This window comes from Stegostoma tigrinum, chromosome 42, assembly GCF_030684315.1.
Source record: "Stegostoma tigrinum isolate sSteTig4 chromosome 42, sSteTig4.hap1, whole genome shotgun sequence".
NCBI classification, from domain to species: domain Eukaryota; kingdom Metazoa; phylum Chordata; class Chondrichthyes; order Orectolobiformes; family Stegostomatidae; genus Stegostoma; species Stegostoma tigrinum.
The window spans coordinates 3687578-3701280 of NC_081395.1; the positions used below are offsets into that span (position 1 = coordinate 3687578).

General features: G+C 53.8%; 1 protein-coding gene across 1 annotated transcript; it reads left to right on the top strand.

The window, feature by feature from the left end:
- The first annotated feature begins 207 nt into the window (after window positions 1-207).
- mrpl11 (mitochondrial ribosomal protein L11) lies at window positions 208-8474 on the top strand. Its single transcript, XM_048525121.1, has 6 exons — window positions 208-304; window positions 3399-3528; window positions 4499-4594; window positions 5784-5877; window positions 7130-7289; window positions 7704-8474. The coding sequence occupies exons 2-6, from the start codon at window positions 3406-3408 to the stop codon at window positions 7801-7803; spliced, it is 573 nt and encodes a 190-aa protein (XP_048381078.1). The 5' UTR covers window positions 208-304; window positions 3399-3405; the 3' UTR covers window positions 7804-8474.
- The last annotated feature ends 5229 nt before the right edge of the window (window positions 8475-13703 follow it).

The window sequence follows — 13703 nt, forward strand, 5'->3', positions numbered from 1 at the left end:
TCAATCCCCGCCTGCCTCGCACGCCATTGGGCAAGGTGTAGAGAGCCGCAGAGACGTTGCATCTCTATTGGGTATGGTGATGTCAATCGAACGCGAAGGCCCCGCCCTCCGGCGCTCGGCGAGTTCGGCTGTTGCCCCTGTCAATCAGCGGCGGCTCGCCGCGCCTGCGTGGTGCGGTGGGGCGCCCACGGGCCGCCGGGATTTGTAGTTCTTCTTCCCGGCCTACAATCTACATGGCGGCGTCCATGCTGGAGGCCAGCTCCAGCAGCAGCTTATTCTGAAAGTTTCAGGGTTTCTGTGGATTGTGAGTATCTAGGGGGAGGGAACCTGTGAGTTTGCCTCTGTATTTTCAAAGTTATTTGGAAAACCACCTGCAAGCCCAGCTTCTGCACTAAGTCCAGGCATGAATTTTGGATTGTATCTTTGCTTTCCCCTGTTAGTTATAAAGTTTTCCATTTTTAACCTGTTATTTCTGTCTGCATCTTTAATCCTTAGATTCTTCTACAGGGATATTTCTCTGTTTTAATCTGCCCTCTCTTTCTGCATTCTTTAGCCTTTAGCTTCTAGTTACAAAGATGTTTTAACCTTTGCATTTTTCAATCCTTAATTTCTAGTTATAAGGTTGTTTCTCTGTTTTAACCTGTTATGTTTCTGTCTGAGTTCAATGGTCCTTAGGTTCTCTGTTTTCACCTGTTGTCTCTCTTACTGCCTGTTAACCTCACTCTGCGTAAGCAGCCTGTGATCTGTATGAGATAGCAAGGTGTGGAGCTGGATGAACACGGCAGGCCCAGCAACATCAGAGGGACAGGAAAGGGTCTGGACCTGTCTGCAGGAATGGGGTTCTGAAATAGAGAGAGAGAGATTGCTAGGTGAATAAGGGAGCAGATAGGTGGAGAGGAGACAGACAGGTCAAGGAGGTGGGGATGGAGCCAGTAAAGCTAGGTGAGGAGTTAGGATGGGGGTTGGTCAGACAAGGGAAGAGGGACAGATCAAGGGGTTGGGGATGAAGCTGGTAGGTAGGAGGTGAGGGTGGGGGCGGTTGAGGTGGGAGAAAAGACATGCAGGTAAGAGAGGCCTCTCTTGACCTGTCTGTCTTCTCTGGACTGACCAACCCCCACCCTAACTCCCCACCTTCACTCACCTTTACTGGATCCATCCCCAACTCCTTGACCTGTCAATCTCCACTCCACCTAACTGCTCCTTTATCCTTCTTCCATCCACCTTCCCCTCTCTCCCTTTATTTCGGAATCCTTTTCCCCTCCCCCGTTTCTGAAGAAGGATCCAGACCCGAAATGTCAGCCTTCCTGCTCCTGAGATGCTGCTTGACCTGCTGCGTTCATCCAGCTCCACACCGCGTTATCTCAGCTTCTCCAGCATCAGAGGTTCCTACTATCTACTATCTGTATGTCCTTGTTCCCTATGATCTACCTGTATTGTTCGCAATACAAAGCTTTTTGCTGTACTAAGGTATATGTGAGTACAATAAGTCAAATAAAATCTTAATCTGCATTCTTTAGTTTCTAGTTATAACCTGTTTGAACCTGATATCTGATATAGCATCGGCAGTTCCTACCGTCTCCTTAACCTGATATCTCTCTGTTTTTAGCTTCTGCTCATAAAGATGTTTCTCTGTCTAACCTTTCATCTCTCTCTCTCTCTCTGTCCACTCTTTAGTCCTTACATTTTAGTTATAAAGAGAGTTATTGACAGAATTGTTTCATTACAGAAGGAGGCCATTCAGCCCACTGTGCCTGTACTGACTCTTCAATTGAGCAAGGCTTGCTAGTCAAAAATCTCTCTCTAATGCTGCCTTAAAATATTCACTCACCCTGCCTCCACCACTCCCCCATGAAGCGGGTTCCACCAACTTGTGACTGTCTGAGAGTCATTCCAGTCTCCACCTTCTCAAGTCCCACTTGTGGGTCCTGGGCATCGCTGGCTTGTCTAGCGTTTATTGCCCTGTCCCTAACTGCCCCCTTGAGAAAGTAGGTGTGAGCGGCCTTCCTGAACCGCTGCAGTCCATGTGCTGTGGGTTGACCCACCGTGCGCTTAGGGAGGGAATTCCAGGGATTCTGACCCAGAGACACTGAAGGAACGGGGATATATTCCCAAGTCGGGATGGTGAGGGGCTCGGAGGGGAATGTGCAGGGGGTGCTGTTCCCATGTACCTGCTGCCCCTTGTCCTTCTGGATGGAAGTGGGTTGTGGGTTTGGAAGGTGCTGCCTGAGGGTCTTTGGTGAGTTTCTGCAGAGCATCTTGTAGATGGTACACACTGCTGCGACTGAGCGTCGGTGGGTGGGGGTGGGATGTTTGTGGATGTGGTGCTGATTGAGGGGGGCTGCTTTGTCCTGTATGGCGTCGAGCTTCCTGAGTGTTGTTGGAGCTGCCCCATCCAGGGGCAAGTGGGGGGTATTCCATCCCACTCCTGCCTTGTGCCTTGTGGGACAGGGTTTAGGGGGAATCAGGAGGGGAGCCAGAGTCTCCAACAAGTTAGCTTCTCGATCTTCTAAACTCTGAAGGATTCAGGCACATCCTTTCCAACATATCCTCCTCAGGCAATGCCTTCAGCTCATGAATGAGTCAAGTAAACCCTCTCTGAACCTCTGCAATTCCCTTTTAACCAGGATAAGCTCAGAGCACTACAGCAGGTGTGACCTCACCAATACTGTACACAATTATAGCAAAGCAACACCATTTTAACACAGAGTGGGTCTGGAGGAGCACAGCAGATCAGGCAGCATCAGAGGAGTGGGAAAGTGATTGGTGTCCCAGGACCTCCTGTCTCTCACAGTTCAGCTTTTTGTTCATTTAAAAATGACCCGGTTTTCTATTCTCTCTGCCAAGGTGGACAGCTTCACATTTTGCTCCCACTGCTCCATGGGCCAAAGTTTGCTGAATGTCTGTCTGTGCCTTGGCAGAACCTTCGCAGCTCCTCGCAGTTTAGTTTCCCGACTTCTCCTTGTGCCATCAGGAGCTGTACCTTCTTCCCCATTCAGGTCATGGGTATAAGCAGTTGGGGCTTGCACACTGATTCTTACGGCCTGCCACTTGCTTCATGGTGCCAACCTGGAAGTGCCAACCTACCGTTGAGTAAACAATCCTCCCTCGATTCCAATGTGTTACACGGTCAGTAGCTCCCACGGTGTCTCTTCCCACCCCCGCCCCCACAAGCCGCTGGATCTCCCTTATCCTGATTACGGGGTACCTCCTGACAGACCAGTACAGTAACACTTCCCTTGTCCAGAAGCTGGGTTGCTCTGCCTGACTGAAGTCAGATTTTCAGAGAACCTTGTTGTAATCTCTATAACGAGCAGTTCCAGTGTCACTGCTGTGTCGGGTGTTGGGTGAACATCTATGTCACGGCTTGCGACTTAATTCTTTCTCCTCCTTTTGTGCAGACTCAGAATGTCCAAACTGTCCAGAGCCAGCAGGACGGTGAAGAAGGTCGACCCTGGCAACGTGATCAGAGCGATTGTACGTTCTGGACAGGCAGCCCCAGGACCCCCGCTCGGCCCCACCCTCGGTCAGGTACAGCCCCAGGACCCCCCCGCTCGGCCCCAGCCTCGGTCAGGTACAGCCCCAGGACCTCCCCGCTTGGCCCCCTCCTCGGTCAGGTACAGATCCTCGGCGCAGGCAGCCCCAGGACCCTCTGCTCGGCCCCACCCTCGGTCAGGTACAGCCCCAGGACCCCCCCGCTCGGCCCCAGCCTCGGTCAGGTACAGCCCCAGGACCCCCCTCTCGGCCCCACCCTTGACCAGGTACAGCCGGAAGACCCCTACTCAGCTCCCCTCTCGGTCAGGTACAGCCCCAGGACCCCCCCCGCTCGGCCCCACCCTCGGTCAGGTACAGCCCCAGGACCCCCCCGCTCGGCCCCAGCCTCGGTCAGGTACAGCCCCAGGACCCCCCGCTCGGCCCCACCCTTGACCAGGTACAGCCGGAAGACCCCTGCTCAGCTCCCCTCTCGGTCATGTGCAGCCCCAGGATCCCCGCTTGACACCCCCCTCGGTGCAGGCAGCCTCAGGACCCCCTGCTCAGCGCCCCCACCTTGGTCAGGCACAGACTGTCGGTGCAGGCAGCCCCAGGACCCCCCGCTGAGCCCTCTCCCCCTCGGTGCAGGCAGCCCCAGGACCCCCGCTCGGCCCCCCTCCTCGGTCAGGCACAGAGCCTCAGTCCAGGCAACAGCTGACAGACCCTGTGCTGTAACCTTTTCCCCAGAATCCAGGGGGCCTCCCTCCTCCCCCCCCCCCGCCGTCCCTCCTTCCCCCCCGCCGTCCCCCCCCCCCCCCCCCCCCCCCGTCCCTCCTCCCCCCGCGATGCTGACCCTCTGACAGTGCAGCGCTCCCTTGGCACTGACCCTCCCACCTCACTGCGATGACCTTCCTCCAGAGTGAGCTCCCTGAGTAGTTCTGAGAGATTGTCTGCCAGACTGTCCTCACCCCTCTCCCCTTCGCCTTCCGACTCTGAGCCTGGGACTGACTGTGCCCTTTCCTCCCTATAGCGGGGTATTCCCATTGGCCAGTTCTGTAAGGAGTTTAACGAGAGGACGAAGGATATGAAGCAGGGTATCCCTCTGCCTGTTCGGATCCTGGTCAATGTAAGTGTTCGTTTGTTTCAAAATGTACTGAGTGCAGTGCTATGGGGCATTCACCGCTTTCCATGTTCGGTTTCCAGGATGTGGGGACAGCTAGCTGAGCCACTGCCCCACCATTAACTACCCCTGCTGAGCCCAGAGTTACCCGCACTTTGGCTGGAGTCACCTGTAGCTCAGGCTGGGTAAAGATGGCACATTGCCCTCCCTAAAGGGGGTTAATGAACCCAGTGGGGGGGTTTTACAGCATTTGATGATGGTTACTGCCACCCTGGGCCAATCCTAAACACAAAAAGCACCGCAAGAAATGCAGATGCTGGAAACCCGAGACAAAAACGGAAGCTGCTGGAAAAGCTCGGGGGGTCTGGCAGCATAAGCCTACCTCTGCTCCTCTCTCCTACTGATGCTGCCAGGTTTCCACCTGGAAAGGGTCAGGGGGCCTGTCAGCATCTGTGGAGAGAGGAGCAGAGGTAGGCTTACGCTGCCAGACCCCCTGAGCTTTTCCAGCAGCTTCCGTTTTGTTCCGTGGTTAGGTTTGTAGATGTTAACTCTGATTTCTCTCCACGGATGCCACCAGACCTGCCGAGTTTTTCCAGCAATTCCTGTTTCTGATTCCAATAATAAATAAATCCCTGTGCAAGCTAGGGTCCTGTTGTGGGGTTTGATCTGGTATCCACACAGCATTAGCCTGGCCCACTCCCCCCCCAGTTGAAGAGGTAAGGACAGGACTCCCTTTTTGCACACCCAGCATCTCGTGTCTGACCCTTGGCGTTATGATCCTTGGGTGGTTGGAGGGGGTTGGGGTGGGGGGTGGGGGGAGGTGCGGGGGTAGGCCAGTGACGATTGTCCACCTCAGGCGAGCCATGTGAGACTCTGTGGTGAAGCCATCAAGCTCGCCAACGTGTGTGTGTGTGTGTGTGTGTGTGTGTGTGTGTGTGTGTCTCTGTCTCTCTTCCACTTGCCTCCAGGGAGGGGGGCAGTGCCAGGGAAAGGTTTCGGAGTGGGGTGTGGGGGAGAGGGGTGTTCAGTGTCAAGGATGGGCTCGAGGGTTGGTGGGGCATCTCTGGGAGATTGCACAGTGCCCCAGAGACGGAGCCAGGTCTGGGATGGTATCCCGTGGTGGGAGGGTGCCTGTGCGTTTTTCCCCGGGAGGGGGAGAGGGTGTGGTACCTGCTCTGACTGTACCTCTTTTCAGCCCGACCGGACCTACCAGTTGAAGATCAACATGCCCACGGCTTCCTACTTCCTGAAAGCAGCAGCTGGCATTGAGAAGGGGGCGGGCAGGACAGGTGGGTATGGGGGGCGGTGGGCACCGGGGGAGGGGGAGGGACGTGGGGGGGGATGAGCTGGACGTGGGGGTTAGTGTACTTGTGGGGATAGGGAGCTGGGCGAGCAAAAACTGGGGGGGGGCGTTGTCGGGGAGTGAATGGGGGGGGGGAATCAGGGTCGAGTGAACTTTGCGGGGCTTGGGGGTGTGTGTATATAGAATTAAACAGGGAGGTGGAGGAATTGGACGGGGGTGGGATTGCGAGCAGAGAATAATGGTGGGTGGGCAGTGGGCTGGAGGAATGTTTGTCATGGTGTTGCTCAGGGTGAATGCACTGTGCAGGGGACAGTTAGAGTCTTTTGTGGGGGGGGTGGATTGTAAATGGTGAGGGGGACAGTGAGGAGCTCTCGGAAGGACACTGACAAGTTGATGGAGTGGGCGTTTGGGTGATGAGATGTGGAGACGTGTGGGGTGATGCTAGAAAGGAAAGTGACCGTTCCAAAGGAGCAGAGAGAGCTCGCTATGTGTACACTGATCACTGAAGGTGGCAGAACAGGCAGAGAGAGCAGAGAATGAAGCGTATAGTATTTTTGTCTTGTTTTATGAATTGGGCGCAGAGTACAGGAGCAGGGAAGCATTGCTGAATTTGTGTAAGACGCTGGTTAGACCTGAGCTGGAGTATTGAGTATGGTGATGATCAACATCATCTCAGAATTATGTGAACACTTTGAGGAGAGAGAGCAGGAGAGGTTGAGAACGAGAATGGGTGAGAGACGTCGGCGATGAGGGGTAGATCGGAAAGGGGCTGGGGACCGTTCTCCTCGGAGAGCAGAGATCTGAGAGAGGTTTTCGGGATGGAGCTGGTCAAAGTCGTTGCTGAGGTGGGGGGGGTGGGGAGGGGTGGGCCATCCCAACTCATTAATTTCTTTGGTTCGATTGGAGAAAGCTTTCTCCACTCACAGCAGTTAGTCCCAGGCACTGGCCTGGAAATGTGGCTCGATGAAGCTTTCTAGAGAGGGCTAGGAAGGTTACTTGGGTACAAATGTATGGGTGTGGAGGCAGGAGATAGGTAGTGGGGAGCGCGACTTGCTCAGACAGCTTTGATAGGCTGAATGGCCTCCCTGAGCTGTTTAACAGCGTGTGGGTTTCTATTGGTCTGCCAAGAACCTAGCCAGGGCTCGGGTCTGCAGGGATGCGGGGCTGGTTGCTGTGGTCTGATGGGGTTTGTCCCTCTATCCCTCTCTTTTTCTCCACCCCCCCCCTCTCTTTCCCAGGGCACGAGGTGGCTGGGATGGTGACAGTGAAGCACATTTACGAGATTGCGAAGGTGAAGTCGCAGGATGAGAGTTTCCGTCTGCAGGACATGTCCCTGGAAAATGTGTGTAAAAGCCTGATCGGGTCAGCCATGTCCCTGGGGATCAAGGTGGTGCGAGAGTAAGTCAGCTCCAACTCTTTCTCCCCCCCCCCCCCGCACGCGGCCTTCCTCCATTTCTTTCGTGGATTGTGAAGGTCGGCGCTAGCCTTGGTTTCAGGAATGATATTAGGATCGAGCGTGATGCACACCACAGTCCAATAGCTCCGTGGGGTTGGGGGGCAGGGGTTAGTTGCACAAGGGGTCTCACTGGTCAGGAATGGGGGCAGTGGGATGGCGGAGAGGACTGGACAGGGCAAGAAACAGGGCAGAACCCCCCCCCCCCCACCTATCCTTCTGCCCCACAAGCAGCTACACACACAGTCGGAGCTTGAAATGGGGTTGTTGGGGTTATGTGCGTGTGGTTAACAGTGTTCCTGTCTGTCCGCTCCCCATACTGTCTCCCCCCCCCCCCCCCCCCCCCCCCACACCTACAGGCTGTCGGCTGAGGACTACGCCAGGTTCCGGGAGGAGAGGGAGGAGCAGCTGAGAGCTGAGGCAGCCTCACTGGAACAGACAGGCACCAAGAAGTTGTAGTGAGAAGAAGAGGAGCACGCTGTCACCATCTAGCGCCCCCCCCACCACCCAACCTCCATCTGGGGCGGGGGGGGGTGGGCGGTGGGTCTCTGGGTCCGCAGCCCCAGCAGCTGGAGGAGTACAGGGATCCCTGAGTCTCAGAGGAGGGGCCTTCCCAGAGCCTTTGGGGTTGGGGGGGGGTGGTGTTGGAGGGTTTCAGGATCCCAGAGTCTGAGGGAAGGACCTGGATTCTGGGAGGGGGTGCTGTTGGGTTCTGGTGTGTGGGGACGAATGGGGGAGGGGCTCTATGGGTCTGTTTTAGGAGGGAGGGAGGGATCTTGTGATCCCCAGTATCTGAGAGGTGTGGTAGTGGCGGCGTCAGGATCTGGAATCCAGGAGCATCTGGGTCCCAGACTCCGGGGTGGGGGTGGAGGGGTGCTGGGTTTTGAGGCTCAGATTCTGGGGGTGGTCTTGGGGACCCAGATTCTGGGAGGTGCTGGGGCCCAAGGTCTGGGGGGAGCTGGGTTTCATGGGTCCAGGGTCCAGGGGTGGTCTCAGGATCCTGGGTCAAGGGGATGTCCTGTCATTTCGGGGAGCTCCGTCTCCAACAGTTACCATTCTCCCCGAGCTAGCGTGTTGGAATATTTTAATCCCTTGTCAATCCTGTAACAAATAAAAGGCAGTGAAGCCTATCCCTCCCTCCTGCTTCTTATTTGTCTGGGTTTTTAAACAATCCAGGGAGGGGAGACCCACAAACACCTCCCCCCACCGACAGCTCTGCCACAGTCACTGAACCCCGCTGAGGCCTCAGCACTTCCCTGGGCCACCACCAGAGGACAGCGTTGCTCACAGAATGAGTTCTGTTGGACTGTTTCTCCAAGTCAGTGTGAGACTCCCAGTACAGGATGGGTTTGGGGTTGGGTGGGGAGAGACCTGCCCTCACTGAGTTGGTATGTAGCAATCGCTCAAGAGCACAGACAGTGGGGCCTGGCATAGCTGTGATGCACTCGCAGTCAAATATCCTACCTAGGCTCACGGTCACAGAAACAGCTGTCCCGAGCCTGAAGGGGAAGCAGTGGGGGTCTCAGATGCTGGTCCGAGACGTTGCGCCCCATTCCACCTGAGCCCACCTCACCAGAGGTCTGTACCTTCAGGTACGCAGGCAGCTGAAGCGGGAGTGTTATCACAAAGGTCAGTGTGTGGTCCATCAGAGAGACTGGGCTACACTAATGACTATCTGTCTCAACAACTCAGTCAGTTCCGGCCAAGGTTTACCGGAAACCGAGGATAGAGAGGGAGGTCAATATTTCAACAGCCAGGAGTCAGTGCCCCTTTCTGTCTCTCAATTAATGCAGTCTCCACATCCAGTCGTGAAGAGCTCAGAGAGCTGAACACAGTGCCCGTTCCCTATGTGTTACAGTGTACTGCATAACAGCCCAGTGGGAGACCGACCCTCAGACTAAATTCACACTTACTCCTCTCAGCAGCACAGTCTGCGTGCTGATTGGGCACATGAACACCAGCTCTGTTTTGTTTTGCTTCCTGCAGATTCCACACCCTTTACCCCTGAGACCTCACGTCTGCTGCTCTGGTCTGTCTTTCTGTCTGAACCGTTCTCATTTCAGTTGTGCATTGCCTTCCTACTCTTGAACACTGAGAGTCAGCACCGAGGGAGTGGGCACTGTCTGAGGGTCAGATGAGATACGAGGAAGTGACGATCTTACGAAACTAGGTAACAATCACCAGACCATTAATGCAGAAACACAGCTAATATTGTGCTCCTGAGATGCTGCTGGGCCTGCTGTGTTCATCCAGCTCCACACTTTATTATCTAATGTTCTAGAGACCTGGGTTTCAATCCTGCCACAACAGATGATGGAATTTGAATTCAATAAAAATCTGGAGTTAAGAGTCTAATGACAACTGTGAGCCCATTGTCATTTGTTAGGAAAAACCCATCTGGTTCACTAATGTCCTTCAGGGACAGAAACTGCCATCCTTACCTGGTCTGGCCTACATTTGACTCCAGCCCCACAGCAAACATGGTTGACTGTGAACTGCCCTCTGAAATGTCTGAACAAGCATCTCAGTTGTACCAATAGTTATAAAAACTCAAAGAAATGAAACTGGACGGATCACCTGGGATCGACCTGGGCACTGGAAAGGACAACGGCAGAAACAGCCCTGTGGATCCCCCAAAGCCCTGCTCGATAACAGGGGGGGGGGGGGAGGGGGGGGGGGTTAGTGCCAACATTGGGAGAGCGACATGGTCATTCTCACAGAATCATACCGTACAGACAAAGTCCCAGACACCACCATCACCATCCCTGGAAACCTCCTGTCTCATGGGCAGGACAGACCCAGCAGAGGGGGGTGGCACAGTGGGATACAGTCAGGGGTCCTCAACATTGACTCTGGACCCCATGAAGTCTCATGGCTTCAGGTTAAACATGGGCAAGGAACCCTCCAACTGATCACCACATACTGTCCTCCATCTGCTGATAAATCAGTCTCTCCTCCATGTTGAGCAACACTGGGAGGAAGCACGGAGGGTGGTAAGGGCACAAAATGTACTCTGGGTGGGGGATTTCAATATCCAACACCAACAGTGGCTCGGCAGCAGTACGACAGATCGAGCTAGTCGGGTTCGAAAGCTGCGAGACTGGGTCTGCAGCAGGTGGTGAGGGAGAAATAGACTAGAACCAGCCTTCCCAACCTGCCAGCTGCAGTTACATCTGTCCATGGCAGTAGCGGTAAGAGCGACCATCACACAGTCCTTGTGGAAACGAACTCCCACCTTCACATTGAGAATACCCTCCATTGTGTCGTGTGGCACTGTCACCGTGCTCAATGGGACAGACTTCGCATTGATCTAGCAACTCGAGACTGGGCATCCACGAGGCGCTATGGGCCATCAACAGCAACAGAATTGTTCTCCAGCGCAACCTCATGGCCCAACATATCCCCCACACAACCATTACCATCAAGCCCGGGGATCAGCTCTGGTTCAATGGAGAGTGCAGGAGAGTGTGCTAGGAGCAGCACCAGGCATTCCTGAAGATGAGGTATGAATCTGGTGAAACCACTAAACAGGACTACCTGCATGTGAAACACTGAAAGCAGCAAGTGATAAACAGTGCTAAGCGATCCCACAACCAACGGATCAGATCTAAGCTCTGCATCCTGCCACATCCAGGGGTGAATGGTTGTGGACAATTAAACAACTCACTGGAGGAAGAAGCTCCACAAATATGCCCATCCTCAACAACCGAAGAGCCCAGCACATCAGTGCAAAGAGATAAGGCTAAATCTTTCACAGTGATCTTCAGCCAGAAGTGCCGAGTGGATGATCCACCTCGGTCTCCTCCAGTTGTCCCCAGTATCGCAGATGCCAATCTTCAGCCAATTCAATTCACTCCACACGATATCAAGAAACGGTTGGAGACACTGGATACAGCAAAGGCTACGGGCCCTGACAACATTCCAGCAATGTGACTGGAGACTTGCTCCAGAACTTGTACATTAGGTGGGTTATAGGGGGTGGGTGCTCTGAGGGTCTGTGTGGAGTTGTTGGGCCGAAGGGCCTGTTTCCACACTGTAGGGATTCTATTCAATGAGAACTTGTCACTCCCTGAGCCAAACTGTTCCAGTACAGTTACAACACTGGTATCTACCCGACAATGTGGAAAATTGCTCCAGGTATGTCCTGGACACAAAAAGCAGGAGAAATCCAGCCCGGCTAATTACCGCCCCATCAGTCTCCTCTCGATTGTCAGTAAAGTGATGGAAAGTGTCAGTGACAGGGCTATCAAGCAGCAGCTACTCAGTAATAACCCGCTCAGTGATGCCCAGTTTGGGTTCTGCCAGGGTCACTCAGCTCCTGAGCTCATTACAGCCTCAGTTCAAACACGGACAGAACAGCTGAACTCCAGAGGGTGAGGGGAGAGTGACAGCCCTTAATATCAAGGCTGCATTCAACCGAGTGTGGCATCAAGGAGCCCTGGCAAACCTGGAATCAGTGGGTATGAGGGGGCAAACTCTCTGGTGGTTGGAGTCATACCTGACACATGGGAAGGTGGCTGTGATTGCGGGAGGCCGATCATCTCAGCTCCAGGACACCTCTGCAGGAGTCCCTCAGGGTAATGTCCTCGGCCCAGCCACCTTCAGCTGCTTCATCAATGACCTTCCCTCCATCATAAGGTCAGAAATGGGGATGGTCGCTGATGATTGCACAAGGTTCAGTCCCATTCCTGGCTCCTCCATATTCAAATACAGCAAGACCCAAACAATATCCAGGTCTGGGCTACCAAGAGGCAAGTAACAACCAAACCACACAAATGCCAGTCAATTATCATTCTCAGTAAGAGAGAATCTAACCATGGTCTTTGACATTCAATGGTGTTACCATCACTGAATCCCTCACCACCCCCCCCCCCCCCATCAACATCCTGGGGGTTCCCATTGACCAGAAACTCAACTGGACTCACCACATAAACACAGGGGCTGCAGGAGCAGGTCAGAGGCTGGGAATCCTGCAGCAAGTAACTCCCCTCCTGACTCTCCCCAAAGCCTGTCCCGCCATCTGCAAGGCACAAGTCAGCAGTGGGATGGAATACCCCCCACTTGTCCTTCCAATTGCTAGTGGTTGTGGATTTGGAAATTACTTTCTAAGGAGCTTTGGTGAATTTCTGCAGAGCATCTTGTAGACAGCACACACACTGCTGATAGATACGTGGGCAAGTTCCCCTCCGAGCCCCTCACTTTCCCAACTTGAGAGTATATCCCTGTTCCTTCAGTGTCGCTGGGTCACCATCCTGGAATTTCCGCCCTAAGGGTCAATCCACAGCACATGGACTGCAGTGGTTCGAGAAGGAAGTTCACCCCCACCTTCTCCAGGTGAAGTTAGGGACAGGGCAATAAATGCTGGGCCCAGCCATCAATGGTGTTATCCTACCAGAGAATCAAAAAACCCTGAGATCCCATCTGCCTTCTTGGTGGTTGGAGGTGGGGGGGCGGGTGTAAAAGATGCCCCAATCACCATTGGAAGAAGAGTAAGTGAGGCCAATATTTATCCCTCAACTGACTTCACTAAAAACAGCTGAGCCGGGCCATTCCCGCATTGTTGTGTGTGGGATCTTACTGTGTGACAATTGAGCTGCTACTGTTTGCACATTACAGCTGGGGGCGTAGTCCCAAAAGCAAGTGTCCTTCATTGGGTGTGAAGTTTCAGGACAAACCGGGAAAGGGGCTGGGAAAACGGGAGTGTATCTTGGAAATCAAGTCATAGGGCTGTACAGCACAGAACCAGATCCTTCAGTCCGACATGTCCATGCTAACCCAGGTATCCTAAATTAATCCAGTCCCATTTCCCAGCATTCGGCCCATATCCCGCTAACCCCTTCCTATCCATGTCCCCATCCAGATTCCTTTTAAATGCTGTAACTGTACCAGCCCCCACCACTTCCTCTGGCAGCTCATTCCATACACGCACCACCCTCTGTGTGAAACAGTTACCCCTCAGGTCCCTTTTACATCCTCCCCCTCTCACCTTAAACCTGTGCCCCTCTAGTTTTGGACTCCCCCCACCCTGGGGGGAAAAGGCCTTGTCTATTCAGCCTATCCATGCCCCTCATGGTTTTATAAACCTCTATAAGGTCACCCCCTCAGCCCCCAACGCTCCAGGGAAAATAGCCCCAGATCATTCAGTCCCTCCCTGTAGCTCAAACCCTCCAACATCCCTGTAAATCTTTTCTGAACCCTTTCCAGTTTCACAGCATCCTTCCTACAGCAGGGAACATGAGAGAAAAGCCATGGAATGAACATTTGAAATGTACTCTTTAATATAAATATTTGTGCGTTACATTAAGTTCTACAAGACTTGAATAACGTACACACAAAAACAGTTTCACAATGTACGTCTC

What these genes read in the sequence shown, in the direction of transcription:
- mrpl11 (XM_048525121.1), top strand. Translation starts at nt 3,406, where the DNA reads ATGTCCAAACTGTCCAGAGCCAGCAGGACGGTGAAGAAGGTCGACCCT. An exon ending in CTGTTCGGATCCTGGTCAAT is followed by an intron (nt 4,595 to 5,783) that starts GTAAGTGTTCGT and finishes ACCTCTTTTCAG; the next exon opens with CCCGACCGGACCTACCAGTT. An exon ending in GGGATCAAGGTGGTGCGAGA is followed by an intron (nt 7,290 to 7,703) that starts GTAAGTCAGCTC and finishes CCACACCTACAG; the next exon opens with GCTGTCGGCTGAGGACTACG.